The sequence below is a fragment of the Epargyreus clarus genome, unplaced genomic scaffold, assembly GCF_041222505.1.
Source record: "Epargyreus clarus isolate Ecla_fem2 unplaced genomic scaffold, WU_Ecla_fem_2.2 ptg000021l, whole genome shotgun sequence".
NCBI classification, from domain to species: Eukaryota; Metazoa; Arthropoda; class Insecta; order Lepidoptera; family Hesperiidae; genus Epargyreus; species Epargyreus clarus.
In genome coordinates, this window is record NW_027332228.1 from 3,870,176 (window position 1) to 3,886,903 (window position 16,728).

Sequence of the window (16,728 nt, forward strand, 5' to 3'; positions counted from 1 at the left end):
ACGATGATACAAAAATATACACCACATATTTGATAAAGATGATTTTAAATGCTTCTGTTTTCTTTTTAATATTTTATTGACATCATCTTTAGATTTTTTCTTGATAATATCTTTATATTTTGCTTTATACCAATATTAAATAAACATTTTTAGCTGTAATGATGTAAACACCAATAAACTTAAGTCAAACTTCAAAGTCACTGTCTGACTGTCATCCCGGTAAAGATAGAATATCGATCGTTTTCTAAAACAAAAACTTTAAGCTGTAGATGGCAAAATGAAATAAAGATCAATAAAAATCTAATTACTTTTGACTTAAATTCAAACAAAAACCTGTGACAACGTTAAATTCACTAAAAAACCTAAACAATTATTAACATGATTCCGAATGAAATTTTCGCCGAAGACGTAATGAGCACTTTTATTCGGTACGGGTTGTACATCAGCGCTGTATTCCAAATGGTATGCCTATTCGCCTGCATTACCCTTAACGATGAACTGACTGAATCGCATCCTTATGAGAAGGTATGTAATCTCTGTTACCATCAAACTATATAAGATCAATGTATACATTATAAATTGGCCCTCTGATGATAGCATAGATTAGTACTAATCTATTGATGATAGTCGAATATTATTAACATTATAACAACAGTACCTAACAGAAAGGTGACCTTTCTGTCTAAAGTCTAAATATTTAATTTTAATATTGTGATAGTGTACTTGAAGATGTGTCCATGACATAAATAATCTTATTCAGCTGTTGTTTATTGTATTTTAAATATTCACCCTTATAAAATATAGTTAATAGTCAAAAAAATATATTAAGCTTTATGAAGACATGGAAGAATAATTTGAATATCTGAATTTACAAATTAATATTTACTGTATAATTTCAACTCAGGCAGTGATACCAGTACTGGTAATTCAGCATCTTGTGCCCTCTAGACCATCTGTTGGAATGCCATAAGCATAAGATAATATTAAACACAATAATTCCAGGCATCCACCGATAGTGATGAATGCAGCTCCGAGCAGTCGTCTCCCGGGCACCGAGCCACTACATCCCGAGCTAGGAGACATGACAAGAAAAAGAGACGTTAGCTTAGACGCAAACATCGGAAGTAAACATTCATTTATTTTGGTGAATGACGAATCCCAGCTATTCTAAGGATGCCACCGTATTAAATGCTGAATCTATATTTTTATTCTTAGATTCTGATATTATGTTACATCAGAACAGTGGATGTAAAATAGTAATGGTGCACTTGACAAGTTACACTTGTTTTAAAGGATTTGGTAAACATTACAAAGATTTATTGAATCAATAAAAGTAAATAATTAAAAATCCTAATTGATTTGGTATAAGTTAAGCATGTTTTCAGTGCAAATAATACAAAAAGGAACTTAATAACACAAAGACAAAGATTAATTTTAGTGTGAAAAAAATCCACACAGAATTTGGCAAATCAACGTAGATATATAGAACCCACCTTGAGCCACCCTTCCCACTATAAATGGAAGCAAAAATATAATCTTTGTTATGATTTTTACAGGTCTGATAGAGGCCTAAGTATTTGAATACTCAGTGTTTTGAAATAGTATTATTTACTCATTATTGATAGGACTTGTGCCCAACTATCACATGCATTTAGTATAGTGTACTATACAGTTTCTTAATTAATATGTGTAGCTGAATATGAACAAAAACTTGATAACACTCTGGTTTTACTAAAAAGTGTTATAATAAATAGTTTTCTTAATATTTATAACATCATTTGATAATAATGAATAAAAATGTCTGTTTAAGAGCAAGTGGTAGGGAAATGATTACTGAAATGCATTTATAAATTTAACTATATCTATTTATTTACGCCTATTATTAGTAATAAATTTATTTAATAAGATCAATGTTTGACAATTTCTCCCTACTTAAAATGACAAATTTTAGTGTCTAGTATGCAAAAATTGGATGGACGGATTCATTATAGGTCATACTCTGTATTTTAATTTTTTTTTACGTTTAGGCAGTCTCAATTTTTTAGATTCCTTTTTTATAACAATCTTGTTATATTTTTAAATCAAATTGAAAAACATTTGGTTGATGATCAAACAATTAATTGTATGTTTTTGATAATATTATTTTATGTTGTAAGTATTCCCAAAGCTTTGTATAATGATTATTATTATTTTAAGTATTGATCAATCAATCTCAATAGATTTTATGATGTAGGATTTTTTATATATATGCAATTTTTAAAAGTTTAATTGTAAGTACATAGTGAAGTCAGTTTTTTAGTGTAATTATGTACACTTAGGTGTTTTGATAATATACTCATCAATAAAATTATATGCAACCTTATTGTACTATTATTTATATTGCTTCTCCTAGGGAGATATAAAGCATGCATCCAGTTATACCACACACCTATATTTATTTTGTAGCCAATTAAATACAAGTAGGTATATACCAAAAAAAAGTTTATATATATAATAAAATGCAGATAATTAAAAAAGCGTTTATTTGTTACGTGGACTAGAAACTTAACAGCTTTCGAATTATTACTTTTATATCTAATAAAATCTCATATAAAATTATTTAACATTTTGCATGTTTTAAGCCAAAAATAAGTACTCTTACATTATATAACAAATAAGGCACAGTGTTTTTATATCATACTGTAAATAGTTCAAAGAGTTCTTTATATACTTTTAACAAATATATAATTTATTATGTGTATACATTTTAGTATTCTTTGCGACTTTGGTTTGTATGGGCACTTCATAGAATGTAATTATAATAAAGTAATCATTGAGAAAACTAAAGGCAACTCAATTGAAAAAAGAATAAGTATATATAACCAGTATAAGTTGCATTATTTAATTGAAATACAAACTGTTTCATTGTCAATCAAGAAAATAGTATTTCTTAAATCTTACAAAAAATCAACTGATTTTCTATGCCACATTTATAAAACGTATATTTGCAATCACGTATCAGTTTTATATTTGCATTAATTATACGGCAACATTACACTGTATTAAATTATTACAACGACACTAACAGTGGCGTAGCTAGGTAACCAAGGGCCCTGGGGCAAATAAAAAAATGGGGCCCCACTGCTATGGAAACTGATTAGGTTTTATCAAACAAAAATATGAAATATACAAATACTTTATAAATGCTAAGCTATTTAAGCCCTTTTTTGTGCAGTGCAGGGCAGGTAATAAAAATATTAAACAGTAACAACATAAATTACAATTAATACTGGATGTAGGTTTGGCTAATAAAACGAAATAGGATCGTCAAGGAATTATCATATAAAGGTCGGGCCTAACTGACTAAATAACTATTTTATTTACAATTTTCCTAGCTTTAGTTTCCGCAAAAGTATAATGTATCCATATAAATCAAAAATGTTTCACTGTAGGGACATTTGTTCTTAAAATAGGCAGATCAAAGCGTCATAGGACCACGATTGGATACGATCCTATCACGCTAATGTGTCCGTTACATTTTCGCAAGTTACAAACATATATGTCATAACATCGAAGAATTAGTTGATTAACCAACAAATTCTTCCATGTTATGACATATGTATTTATGTATAATCCTTAAGGATTAGTATGCAAATGTATGAAAAAATACATATTTTCTTCAAAATTTTCCTTTTCCTTTAATTTGTCACATAACATTACTTACTTAAATAAATTAAGGGTCCATGTGTCGGCGCACCCCGATTTGATACGATTGCGCATTAACATGCCGATCAATACATTTATTGATTTATATATATACTCGTATATCTCTACCAAACCGCAATATACTAACAAATAAACACAAAAAAACATATGTCTGCGAACTATTCACATTTGTGCATAGGTGTTCTGTATATCTGTACCGTATCCCTTAGCCGGTTCTTACGGCACCCACGGAAAGAGAGGGGGAGGCCCTATTTTACAACGCCGGGGCCCCACGGCGGAATACTTCCGTTAGGTCGCATTCTAGCACTCCATATTTGCTCATTATTTCCTTGCATGATTGGTGAACAGTTCATGCTGGAGTTAGTTGAGGTAAAACTAAGTACTAGTACAGAAATAATTTAGGGGAATTCCCTAGGCATAACTTTTAAATTACTTTCAACTGAGTTGTCATGTTTAAAGTGGGGTTGCAATATTTCATATTTATTTTGAAAATGGGAGAAATTTCCAAAAGTTCCGTTCGATCGAGATTTCTGGTAAGGGTTCGAGGGCCCCCTGAGTTTGAGGGCCCCGGGGCATTGCCCCGCCTAGCCCCTAGGTAGCTACGCCACTGGACACTAATAGTGCCTGATCCTACTTTAGATTATTGCAAACTTTGCAGCCTTCGATACTTGGTACTTCGATAAACTTTTAAAGTCAAACATTATTAAAATAAAACATTACATTCATACAATTAAAAGCCGTTTCTGAAAAACCAATAACATATAAATACATAAATTACATAAGAATTACTTCTTTACAATTATTCGATAAATAGTTATATTGCTTTTTGTACATAAAATATTGAGAAATCTTATATTTCGAACATATTAGTACTGAGGATGATTTGAGTAAGTACTTATGAAATGATAATTAAGTACTTCTTTGATTAAATAACGTTATTTATTACATCGTTGTTTGTTGAGCCAGAATGTTCAAACGAGGTTTAATTCTGTTTGTTGTTATTTTACTCTTAATCTACTTATTGTTATTTTAACCGTCGTGGTGCGTCCATTCGATGCTTACTTTGTTGTCAGTTTTACTTCAGCAAGTGTAAAATAATTAACGACAATCTAATTTACATTTTGATGCTTGGGTTATGTTGTTTCAGTGTATCCTATACATATCGATTTCAATTCGGAAACGCAATTATCATTACACAATCATTGTCTGACTTGTATATGAGGCGATTATTTCAGGCGTCAGGAGTGACCTTTTATGTAAATGGTTCCATATGAAGTCGATTATACATAAAATGTCACTCCCAAGCAGTGATAGCCTAATGGTTAAGAAACTGGGCCTCTCTAATGAGGGGTCCGAGGTATAAATCTCAGGCACGCACCTCTGATTTTTCAAAGTTATGTGCGTATTAGAAATTAATTATCACGGGCTTAAATCGGTGAAGGAAAACATCGTGAGGAAACCTTTATACCTGAGGGATTTATATAAAAAAAAAAAACTCATAGGTATGTGAAGTCTACCAATATGCACTTGGCCAGCGCGGTGGACTATGGCCTAATCCTTCTCATTCTGAGAGGAGACCTGTGGCCCAGCATTGGAACAATAATGGGTTCATTACGTTGGAACCATGTTCTGTGTTACAAATAGCCACAGAACGATAAACCACATACCATAAGAGTTACTGAAAAACACGAACATTAGGTACATACTTTTGTAAATATGCTTATGCACATTCATTAAATAAATGAACAATTCAATATAAATTCTGACTTAATAAATAAAAATATAAACTACAACTGAATTTAACTAAGCATCTAATGGTCGCCTCATATTGACAGTAAGTTATTAAAATTAGGGCATAATAATAATTATATTAACTACTCCTAATCAACCCTTTTTGAAAATCATCATGGCAAGTATATTTGGTTTTATTTAAGTACTTTGTACTATTATAATAATATCGATATTTAACATTCGTATCAAAATTTCTTAAAAAACATTGTAATATAATCATTTATATAAATATTTGAATTATGTATAATCGTTATTTGTTTGTGCTTTGAAATGCATATTTAAGCTGTATAATAAGACATATTTTAATATAGAACAAAATTATTGCACATTTAGATCAGAGGCGTAGCGTTTAGGGGGCGGCATGTATATGGCGGCAAAATATAAGAAACTGCAGCATATTAGTATTATATACTTTGTATTCCATACTTAAAAACCTTTCAGATTCATCTTGCGTTCCCGAGAGTGCCACATTTATGGGAAATTCCATGATATCACCGACTTATTTCAGATACTGCTGCTTAGTATGTTTATATTTATTTTGCCGGCCAATTCTTATAAAGGGCGGCAAAATTCCGCCCCGAACAGCTAGAGCCTACGCTACGTCACTGATTTAGATTTTTTTCTCCATAAAATGGAAATAACAGTCTTAGTTTAGCACCAATAGTTAATATCATTACTTTTATAAATATCTTTAAATCAATCCATACTATGGACCATATGTTTATAGAATTCCATTCGAAATAGAACCATATTGTTATATCCCAAGCATTTACACTAAAACTATTGATATCACAACAATACAAACAAAAACACACAACATTCAATAATAAAATTGCTTTTCTTACAAATTAAGAAAATAATAGGTTAACTGTTACCTATTTATTTGTCCACCTGACACTAATCTCAAAAAAAGAACAAAGCCTAATCGTTGGCAGAACAATAGGGTGTTGTTACAGTTAAATCTTAATGAGGTCCGCCCTGTTTTAATATTACTTGGACTGGTATATTTGTGCATTACAAATTTTAGAATCACTTAAAAAGCTCAACCAACAGATATTTTAAGTGAATCATAAACTTTAAGTCTGATTTTGTTTATGACTTATTATTTTCTTAACTATATGACTACAAACCAACGATGAAGTATCCACAAAGACTCCTAACATATGGATACACGTGTAACCTCACTTTGGTATGCAACAGTAACCTACATTCTTACATCTATATAAGATTTTCTTGATTTATGTAATACTGAATTTATCTTATATTAGGAGCCTGTTGGATAACTTCCTCAGTGCAAACAAACAAGGGCCTACAGGAGCTAGTAGCAGCAAAGAAAATGTAACGCAAGGAACCGAATGCTATACAATTAAATGCAAATGTCCTAAAGCGCCTGTCGTTAGATGGTTAGGTTGAAGTTATGCGCCTTTAGAGCCATCAGCAAGTCGTTGTCGGAAAGAAACTGCTTAAATGCGTCTAACTTTTTAAAACATATCGTCACACAACATGATTTTTTGCTATGTGCATGTTGTGATTTCGTACAAGGCTTGTCAGTTGCACAACAATCGTTACCGCTGCCAACGCCACAAGAACATTTTATACTGTTTAAAATTCCGGTTGGTGTCATATCATCGCACTCGTGTGTATAGACTCCAAGTTCTTCCAAATTGGAATTCTTGTGCCGTCGATGGTAATGCAAGAACGTGTTATGATTCGTATCCGTTGCCTTCCCACATCCAACAGCGCATTTCATCTCTGCGTGGTCACACTTACAATCGACACAGGAGCACGTGTCGTCCCCACAGGACGGTTTCGTGTCACTAACTTGCTTATCATTCTCTTTACAGTTCTGGCATTCCCCATCACTCGGTGCACAGTTACATTCCACACAAGAACATATGCCAGCATCGGCCGCGAGCTGTTCCAATGGATTTCGAATCGGTTTCTTTCCGAATATATTCTCCGTTCTCACTACATACATATCTGACGACGGTTCATTATCAAACAATAGCGTATCCTCTAAAGCGAAATCAGTGTTGAATAGAACAGAGTTGGCTGGATTAATTTCAATGTTTTGTTGCACTCGTGACGGCGGAGGTGTGTTCAACGATCTATCGTCATTCGATTCTTCCGCGTCTTTCAAAAACCTATCGATATCTGTATCGATTTTAGTAGATTCAAGATTAGTTACCAATTCGCTATCGTTGAAAACTTTATCGCCCACATCGAGAATGGTTGGTGTGTTTAAATCGAATGATGTCTCGGTCATCAGATTCGTGGTTGTCGCAACTTCAGGATTCAAGTCGATGTAACTTTGCATATGTGTTGGAACGAACGTCGCCATCGTGAAAATACTTTCTGGTGTCTTCTCCTTAATGCTTACTGGGGTTTCTTGAATAGATGCGGCTAAGGCCGTAACATCGATCCAAGGTGACTGTACTTCTATTTCGTTTGCGAGAGCTAGCTGCATTGCTTCAGACTTAACCTCCATTTTAAGGTTGTTCGCAGTGGTCGGAGAGAGGGCTAATGGTTGCAAATCATTAACATCTACCCACGACGTTTCGTCTACATCTTTCTTATTATCTTTAACAATTCCGAAGGGCGATAAGGTTACGTCTAGGCTGGACAAATCGTAATCTACTGCTAAATTATTTGTATCATCAAACTTAGTAGCGTTAGTGGCGTTATCGAAAAGCAATTCTGTTATATCTACGTTGTTACCAGCGAGAGGATCTACACTAGTAATATCCTCTAAGCTTCCGTCCGTAGAATTTGATTCCGTTGTAATTTTACCGAATGATTCTAGAAGACTATCCCAATTCATGACGTCGTTTACTGGTTTCGGTGGGTCGTTTTCGATTACTTCTACCGTTGGCGCTTCTGCTTCGATCTGAAAGCAAAACATAAACAAATTTAGATTAAATGTAGTAGTTAGTAATTAGTCATTATAATTATATTACACTCATAAATTACCACGCACGCATAGTAGAACAGCTGTTGAGTAACATAATATTCTTCTAGATAGAAATAGGTATGACTAGCGGTGATGACTAGATTCAAACACAGAGGAATTCTACATTAGAGTTAGATATCAGGTCGAATTTGGCGACACTGTGATGCCGCAGTTTTCTAACACCTTCCCCGCTTCCCAGCACCTGGTGATGTAAGACTCGTTGGAAACATTGGTTGGAAATTTGGTGATGACTTTGAGGAAATTAGAGACGCTGTAAATTGGCGCGGCGCCGGGCCCGCCTCGCCCCGCCCCGCACGGACACTCACCTGGTGCCTCCTGGCGTGCGCGCGCAGGCTGGTCGCGGTGGAGAACACGCGGCCGCAGCCGAGCGCGGCGCCGGGCCCGCCCCGCCCCCGCCCCGCGCGGACACTCACCTGGTGCCTCCTGGCGTGCGCGCGCAGGCTGGTCGCGGTGGAGAACACGCGGCCGCAGCCGAGCGCGGCGCCGGGCCCGCCCCGCCCCCGCCCCGCGCGGACACTCACCTGGTGCCTCCTGGCGTGCGCGCGCAGGCTGGTCGCGGTGGAGAACACGCGGCCGCAGCCGAGCGCGGCGCCGGGCCCGCCCCGCCCCCGCCCCGCGCGGACACTCACCTGGTGCCTCCTGGCGTGCGCGCGCAGACTGGTCGCGGTGGAGAACACGCGGCCGCAGCCGAGCGCGGCGCCGGGCCCGCCCCGCCCCCGCCCCGCGCGGACACTCACCTGGTGCCTCCTGGCGTGCGCGCGCAGGCTGGTCGCGGTGGAGAACACGCGGCCGCAGCCGAGCGCGGCGCCGGGCCCGCCCCGCCCCCGCCCCGCGCGGACACTCACCTGGTGCCTCCTGGCGTGCGCGCGCAGACTGGTCGCGGTGGAGAACACGCGGCCGCAGCCGAGCGCGGCGCACGCGTGCGGCCGCGAGCCGGAGTGCGTGCGCGCGTGCGCCTTCAGGTGGTGAGACGCCGTGAACGACTTGCCGCACCCCTCCGCCCTGCATCTGGGAACAAAGTTTTGTTGCCTATTGTAGTTGTGAGTAATGCGCGCGCTGTCGATGCCAGCTGGAAACTAAGTGGCATATGCGCGCGGCCGCCTTTTGCGACACGTGCCCGAAGCGAACTTAAAAAGGCGTAAAGCCCGTTCCACATTCGCGAGAACGCGAGAAAAGCATTAGAAACGAGAATGTGGAGCCCATACGAATCGGGTTTTTCTTGCGGTCTCGCGAGATTTTTGCGAGAATGTGGAACGGGCTTTAGAAGTAACAATGCTGATATCAAATAAAAATTAGTGTGGGGGTGGTGCTTCAGGTATGGAACCGCAAAGTTTCTGCCAGCATAAGAATGAGATTCAATATGTTTCATAATTATACACTCACTTGTAAGGTCTCTCCTGTGTGTGTGTTCGTATATGCTTCTTCAGATCGCTTAACGTTGTAAAAAACTTAGTGCAGCCGTCCGATTGGCAATTGAATGTGTCCCCACTATGTAGTCTTAGGTGTGCTCTTAACCTGCAAAAAATAATTGAGTTTACACCTTAACTTTCGAAATTCCGTAATTCCGTATTTCCGAAATTCGAAAAGCCGTTTGGAGCATCCGAGGGTATAAAAAAAATTACAAACACACAACATACGCGCGAAAAACATAACCTTTCCTTAACAGTCGGTTAAAAATAGAATCGCTAACGGTTTATCTAGCCAGGGATTTAACCCGGAAACCTCAGCATCAGAGTAATATAGTGACCACAGACGCATTAATACCCATGTTACATAATATATAAAACAAACTAGTAACAAAATAAACGCCACATTTTGGCTCGCATTCAAGTGTAGTGACATATAAATCAAATTAGTTGCTCAGACAGATTATTGTTCGCAAAACATATTTATCTTCCCACGAAAACACTCAAGGAAAATACATCATGTTGCACAACATTACTTCAACGTCACAACAAGATTACAAAAATAGATTTTTAAATATTAAAGCAAATCTGTGATTATTATGTAGACTATGTGATTAAAGATAAGGACAAAATGATCTTGGCATAAAACTATAGTATTCATAAAATAGTTTGCCTATCGATTCTTCTGTTCGTATCAGAATAAGAAAAATAAAAGTGGAGTTATCTGCCGAAACCCACACATAGTATAAATAAATAATCGTGTTTCTTTGAAAAACACAGCGGTTTTGAAAGTTACGCAACGTCGGGCATGGTCCAGATTTATATGAGAGACAGCTCAACACTAATTGAACTAAAAACGGGTGACAGGTGATCGTCGTCGACGATCGCTGGAGACGTGCCACTAGCGATGGTCACCACAGTGACCACAGAATACGATCGTCGGTCGCCGACGACAGGCGGCGGTAATCGCAATCGGTCGCTGATAACGGTTGCGGTTGCTTTGAAACCATCCGACACGAGTCGTACAATACCTCGTATCTTCTTCCACATAACCGCATCGGAGTAGTGTGGTGAATTCAAACCACGCTCATAAAATTTTAGTTGCCTTTCCAGATATAAGTTATCTGGAATATACTTACCTGGAAAGACAATATTATTTCTCTATATGCCTACATACTGAATATATTATTGAGAGATTACGTATTAACATTTTAAGTTAAAACAATTTTATTATATTTTAAAGAAAAAACTATACTTGTTTCCTTCCAAACTACATACTTTATGCTGTTGGACATTGTGAAACGAATGAGAAATGCGAATTATGCAAGCTATTAAAACTTGAAATGCGCGACCAATCAATCCCGTTTCGCGTGTCCCGACCATCGCCTACTATTTATGGTAATCTGTTGTGCTATTCCGTAAAATACCAACAAGAATTCGAATCTCGATACATTATAATCTCGATTTCTCTGAGACGAATGCAATTATGACAGGAATGAATGAAATAATGACCGAAACACGACGTTTGGAATGATAAATCTTTATAGAATTTTAAACATATGTGGGTAGGATATAGGTACATAATTATGATGTCTGGACATTCACGTACAACAGAGGTCTTAGACTGAAATTCCGATAGAACAATTTTATATTTTAATTTCCTTCTAAGTCATTATTTTAAATCATCTCTTCTTGTCATTGAAAGTGCGACTCTACCGCAAATATGGGCTTTGAAATAATACAATTTAGCTATTTCATTACAGATTTGGCATTAAAAATTATATAAAGATTTAACAAAATAGCATTCCTGATCATAAATTGTACGATGGTATGTCTTCGGTTTAGGTTAACTGAACCTATTTTTCATTTTTTCGTTAACGAGGGGGAAACCTTCAAAAGGTACCCAGTATCGTGGGAGCCACACGGAGTTATGTGGGATTTTTACCGCACTAGTCGCCTCCTACGACATACAGGGGATATTGTAGCCCGATCCTGATCCTGGTACTACAGGGACTTGGTTTACAGAACCTACACTTGTTATTAATTTAGTTAGTTACGTTGGCGTAAGTGATAAGATATTTCGAGAGTGCTCCATTCGGTTTCATTGTTAATCCAAACTTATTTACGCTAAAACTATCCTACATGATAGTGTATCTACAACTTCGATCAACAATATCTTCAATGATATACGTTTATGTTATCTAGGCTAGATAAATATAAATAAAAACTTTCAGATAAACATAGAAATACTCTTAAAGAAATATGGGACATAACATTTTCAAGTAGGGTACATCCATGGCGTATATATTGAGTTTTGCGGAAAGAAACATGCAAAAGCTGACTTTTAACAAAAAAATATATAAACATTTAAAGTGAATTAATTCTAAACAGTATCTGAAATCTGGAAAGAAAGAAAACTCGGGATATTCGGGAATACTCGGGAGTACTCTTATTGTACGTAATAATACGCGTTTATTTATTTTTTATTAATCCAGCATCGGTAATTAAATCCAAAATCGCATATATTCTAATACATACTCTATACGCGAATAACGTTTCTATGCGATAAGAACAGATGTCTTTAGAGATATACCTTACATATTTTATTTATATTGCATCATCCAGGAAGTAAATATAACGATAATATCAAATAATGTGGACACACATAGGCACATTTTGATAGTTAACGTGGCGTAATCGTATTCATCTCAATAATTATTTAATAGTATTTTAATTAAAAAGTAGGCGTACGTAAAAACCATGTGGCCATCAGAAGCAAATTAAATTTCCTTCGAATAATTATATATTAATATGATATTAAAACTAAAGGTTTTAAAGGTGCTAGAATAATTTATTACGTATCATTGTTACGCACTACAAGCAAGTAGCTGTGGTCTGGCATTAAAGATGTGACAAAGGATATTCTAATAAATTCACGAGCATCGAACAACGCATTAGTAGCCGACCTAGGGTAAAATTCGAATCTTATGTAAATTTCATTACAAATGTCCATGAGTGGCTTTGACCATTTACCATCAGCTGGACTGCATGCTCGTTTGCTACTTCTATAGTATAGAAAGTCCCAAATAACCCACTAACCTGTACAAAGTATTGAAAGCTTTAGAACATGTTCCTATGTGGCATGCAAAGGGTTTCACTTTTGTATGAGCTCTGACGTGGATCTTCAGACTGTAAGATGTGAGGAATGCCTTTCCACATGACGGTATTGGACATATAAACCTGTATTCACCTGGAAACAATAAGAAATTCGTTATATATCTTTATGATACTTTTAACACATCTATATTATTCTATAACAATTAACAAAAGGTATTTGTCTGATATTAAGTATTTCAGGATAGATATAAATATTGTCTATGCTTATATATCTATTATAAATACCCATATTAAAAGTATTTCTTTGCCTCTGTAGTTTGCAATTTATAATCTGCAAATTATTAAAGAAAAACTAAACCACCAATCTACGCAAACCTTTGGGCTATGGACACGTCGAAGTAAGCATTGCCTACTGATATAAATTTTAAATAGGTACATAAATAAATACACTATCATTTTATTTTGTTTATAAAAAATAATTTACACGCATTCCACTTATAATCTCACCATAATTGCAAACTTCAAGTTATTAACCTTTATGTGTCTTCATGTGGGTCCGGAGGTTTCCGACGGTGCTATATGTGCGCTCGCACCCATCGTACTCACACTTGTATCTCGCGCTATCGTCCACCCTTCGTCTGTTCTTGTCCATGTTCGACTCTGATAAGGGCATGTTCGCTTGCGCCTCTGGGTCATTGCGGCTGGAACATAAGAAAAGTAATTTAAAAATCGAATACTATCTGATGTTGGTAGATTTTTCTTGAAGATAATGCATTGTAACGCTACATGTGGTTTGAAGGTTGAGAGAGATGTGTACATGACACATTCAGAGTGATCTAAGTCGTCAATCCTTAGTCTTTAATCCTATTTATTTTGACGTCTTACTATTATCTTTGCTACTGCAATTTAATTTAAAAAATTACATGAGGATTAAGTTCCTTAGGGTAAGTTGGGGTAATATTGCCATTGGAATTAAACTGTAAGTTTTTGATTTCATGATAATTTCATCAGTTTATAAGTTATTGTATACAATATAAAATGATCCCTTTTTTAAATATAGCGAAATTTACCTATACCTATTATACCTTAAATTATATTCAATAATATACTTGCCTTGCCTTCGACTGTCTCATTCATATTCACACTCATTCTGCCACACATATGTTCAGACTCACACACTCACACACACACACACAAACACACACACACACACATACACACACATACGCATATGCATACACGTATCACTCGCGCGCACACAGTGTTTTACAGGCTCCACAGAATACCAGCGTTTCAGGTGACTAAGCTTATCTGAAACCTTAAGCTGAGTGGAGACCTTTTCGGTTAGAAAATAATTATAATATTTTTTGTATGCAATTTTCTATTTGTGTTCATTGTATATTTTTTGCCGAATAAACTATTTTCTTTCTTTCTTTCTTTCTATACAGAAATTATATATCAGGGTAATGCTTACAATGCTTAGTTAAAATATGAAATATTTTTCTACATATTTGATTCTTTTTTTTTTTTTTTTTTTTTTTATAATATAAGAGTAGCAGACGAGCATGCAGTCCACCTGATGGTAAGTGGCTACTGCCGCCCATGGACATCTGTAATCAACCCCAGATAGGATTAGATATTCCTACCTGAGGTCGGCCACAGATGCGCCGCTACCCCTGAGGACTAAGCTGGAACGCCTCGGAAAAGTCTGTCTCCCTTACCACACCCTTCAATCCGGAACACAGCAGCGCTTAACACTGCTGTTATTAGGTAGAAATAGGTGTGGCGGTGGTGCCGCCGGAGTCGAACCACAAAGGGTTCTACCACCTTCGAATCAATGCTCTTTTAACTTTATTTTTAAATCCAGTGACTTTTTTATGATATAGCACTGCTTCTTGTAAACATAACATTAGTCGGTTGATCATACCTAATATAGAGTTTAAATGCTAAATGTCAACGAGCTGATTGACTCAAGTACATAATCATGCTAGTATGCAGACAATAAAAAACTAAATGCATGAGCATTATTGCATTTACACATGTAAAAAATATAAAATATATGGAAAAATAATACCTACATATTTACTAATAGTTCTGACTGACAATATACTGTCTTAGTGATGCTCTGGACATCTGTGTCGGTGACCGCAGATATTGTCACCAGGTATCCATATCCTTGTATATACATTAGAAACGATCTGGCACATCACTAATACCCATCAACCATGTTTGTTCTTTTTGTTCAATGGATCTGTGACCGACTTCATTATAGTCATGGATAGCAATGACCACTTAACATCAGGATTGCAAGCCCATTTGCTACTCCAATCTCCAAATAAAAAATATTGTACTAATCAAATTCTTGTAAACGATGAACCCGTAGAGCAAAGCGTCATCATTATGGCAACTATTTTATGTATTCGTAATTACATATGAAATAAAAATTCAATACAATTTACTGTTTTCAATAAGTAGACAAATTAATATTACTTGTCAAATTTATTAAATAGCGACAGTAACACACACATATTAAAAGAAAATATGACCATATATTGGTTTGAAAACAGTTAACTTTGTTTAAAATGAGAACACAACTAACTGTACTTTCCAGCTCCATATCTGGTTTTGTTCTCATTCCACTATTACTAAATTAAGATTTATAATTATGCAAATCATAGATTTTATCTCCATACACACATTTTGCCTACAACTTTTTGCAAATTCATTCTTCAAGACATTTTATCAATGTAATAATCACAACAAAAAATCTAATAACAATAAACACATAGTGTATGTAAAGTCAATATGGCAGATTGTTGCTATAGCTCTTGTAAACACTACACTAGGGCTCAGTTTGCAAAAGCATACATCTATGCGGTACTACAGTTATTTGATATTGTTATTAAAGCATCAAATATAAGCTGAAGGAGACTAAGTGTGATGTATAAATCTATTGCAGAGTTAAACAGAGTGGTACAGAGTGTGTTAGTGGCTTCTACACTTTAAATAAGGTATCAGTTACCTTCCAATCATTACAAAACGTACTCAATACATTAAAGAACTCAAAATTACGATATTCACACCGCATCGAGATGGTAATGTACCAAAATAGAATGCCCAAAAATGAAACAGAGTGAAAAAGACCACTTGTTTTGATTTTCATACGTGCAAGCGAGAAAAAAAATCATATTGACAAACAGCTGACTGAATAATGGCAGAACAGTAGTGGTAGGGAATTCGCGGCTATTTCCGAAACAAATGTATTGCTGGCAAGCGCTTCAAACTAACGGGTACATAATGTTTATAACAAAACTTACAACAATCCAGTGGGATCATCTGTAATAGAATCTTCGGGTTTATCTACTGCTTTATTTTTCGAAATCACTTCCTTGTCGGCGAACTTTGTGGCGTTACTTTCCGCGTCGAAATTCACGTTACTCTTATCAATCGCGCAATTTTTGTCTCTATCGTCTTTATTGCAATTATTGGCACGAAAACTTTCAATATTATTCCCTGATTTGATAGTAGAGCCGCTGTCAATGTTCCATGCGGCCATGTTTGTTTCGCCTTTCGCCATGTGATATGCGAGCGAGTTCTGTCACTGTCATCGATTATCATGAAGGAAGCATCGATATCGAGTTCAAAATGTTTACGTTTTGGTTCGTTAGATGGCGTTGAATTCGAAAACTATTGAGGAGAGAGCGCTTTGGTTTGAATGGAAGCAAAGTAGGCGGCAAG

General features: G+C 36.2%; 2 protein-coding genes across 3 annotated transcripts; one reads left to right on the forward strand and one right to left on the reverse strand.

Moving 5' to 3' along the window:
• The first annotated feature begins 213 nt into the window (after positions 1 to 213).
• On the forward strand, positions 214 to 2,870 carry LOC140751127 (protein anon-73B1). Its single transcript, XM_073084992.1, has 2 exons — positions 214 to 525; positions 1,003 to 2,870. The coding sequence occupies exons 1-2, from the start codon at positions 379 to 381 to the stop codon at positions 1,102 to 1,104; spliced, it is 249 nt and encodes an 82-aa protein (XP_072941093.1). The 5' UTR covers positions 214 to 378; the 3' UTR covers positions 1,105 to 2,870.
• A 1,679-nt stretch (positions 2,871 to 4,549) lies between these two features.
• MTF-1 (Metal response element-binding Transcription Factor-1) lies at positions 4,550 to 16,717 on the reverse strand. Of its 2 annotated transcripts, none has more exons than XM_073084988.1 (6): positions 16,308 to 16,717; positions 13,525 to 13,691; positions 12,973 to 13,123; positions 9,851 to 9,982; positions 9,313 to 9,475; positions 4,550 to 8,383 (listed from the first exon to the last, which is right to left on the reverse strand). In XM_073084988.1, the coding sequence occupies exons 1-6, from the start codon at positions 16,565 to 16,567 to the stop codon at positions 6,893 to 6,895; spliced, it is 2,364 nt and encodes a 787-aa protein (XP_072941089.1). In that variant the 5' UTR covers positions 16,568 to 16,717; the 3' UTR covers positions 4,550 to 6,892. The 2 variants fall into 2 exon arrangements, with proteins under 2 accessions (XP_072941089.1, XP_072941091.1); XM_073084990.1 differs by lacking the exon at positions 16,308 to 16,717 and adding an exon at positions 16,013 to 16,268.
• Between the last annotated feature and the right edge of the window lie 11 nt (positions 16,718 to 16,728).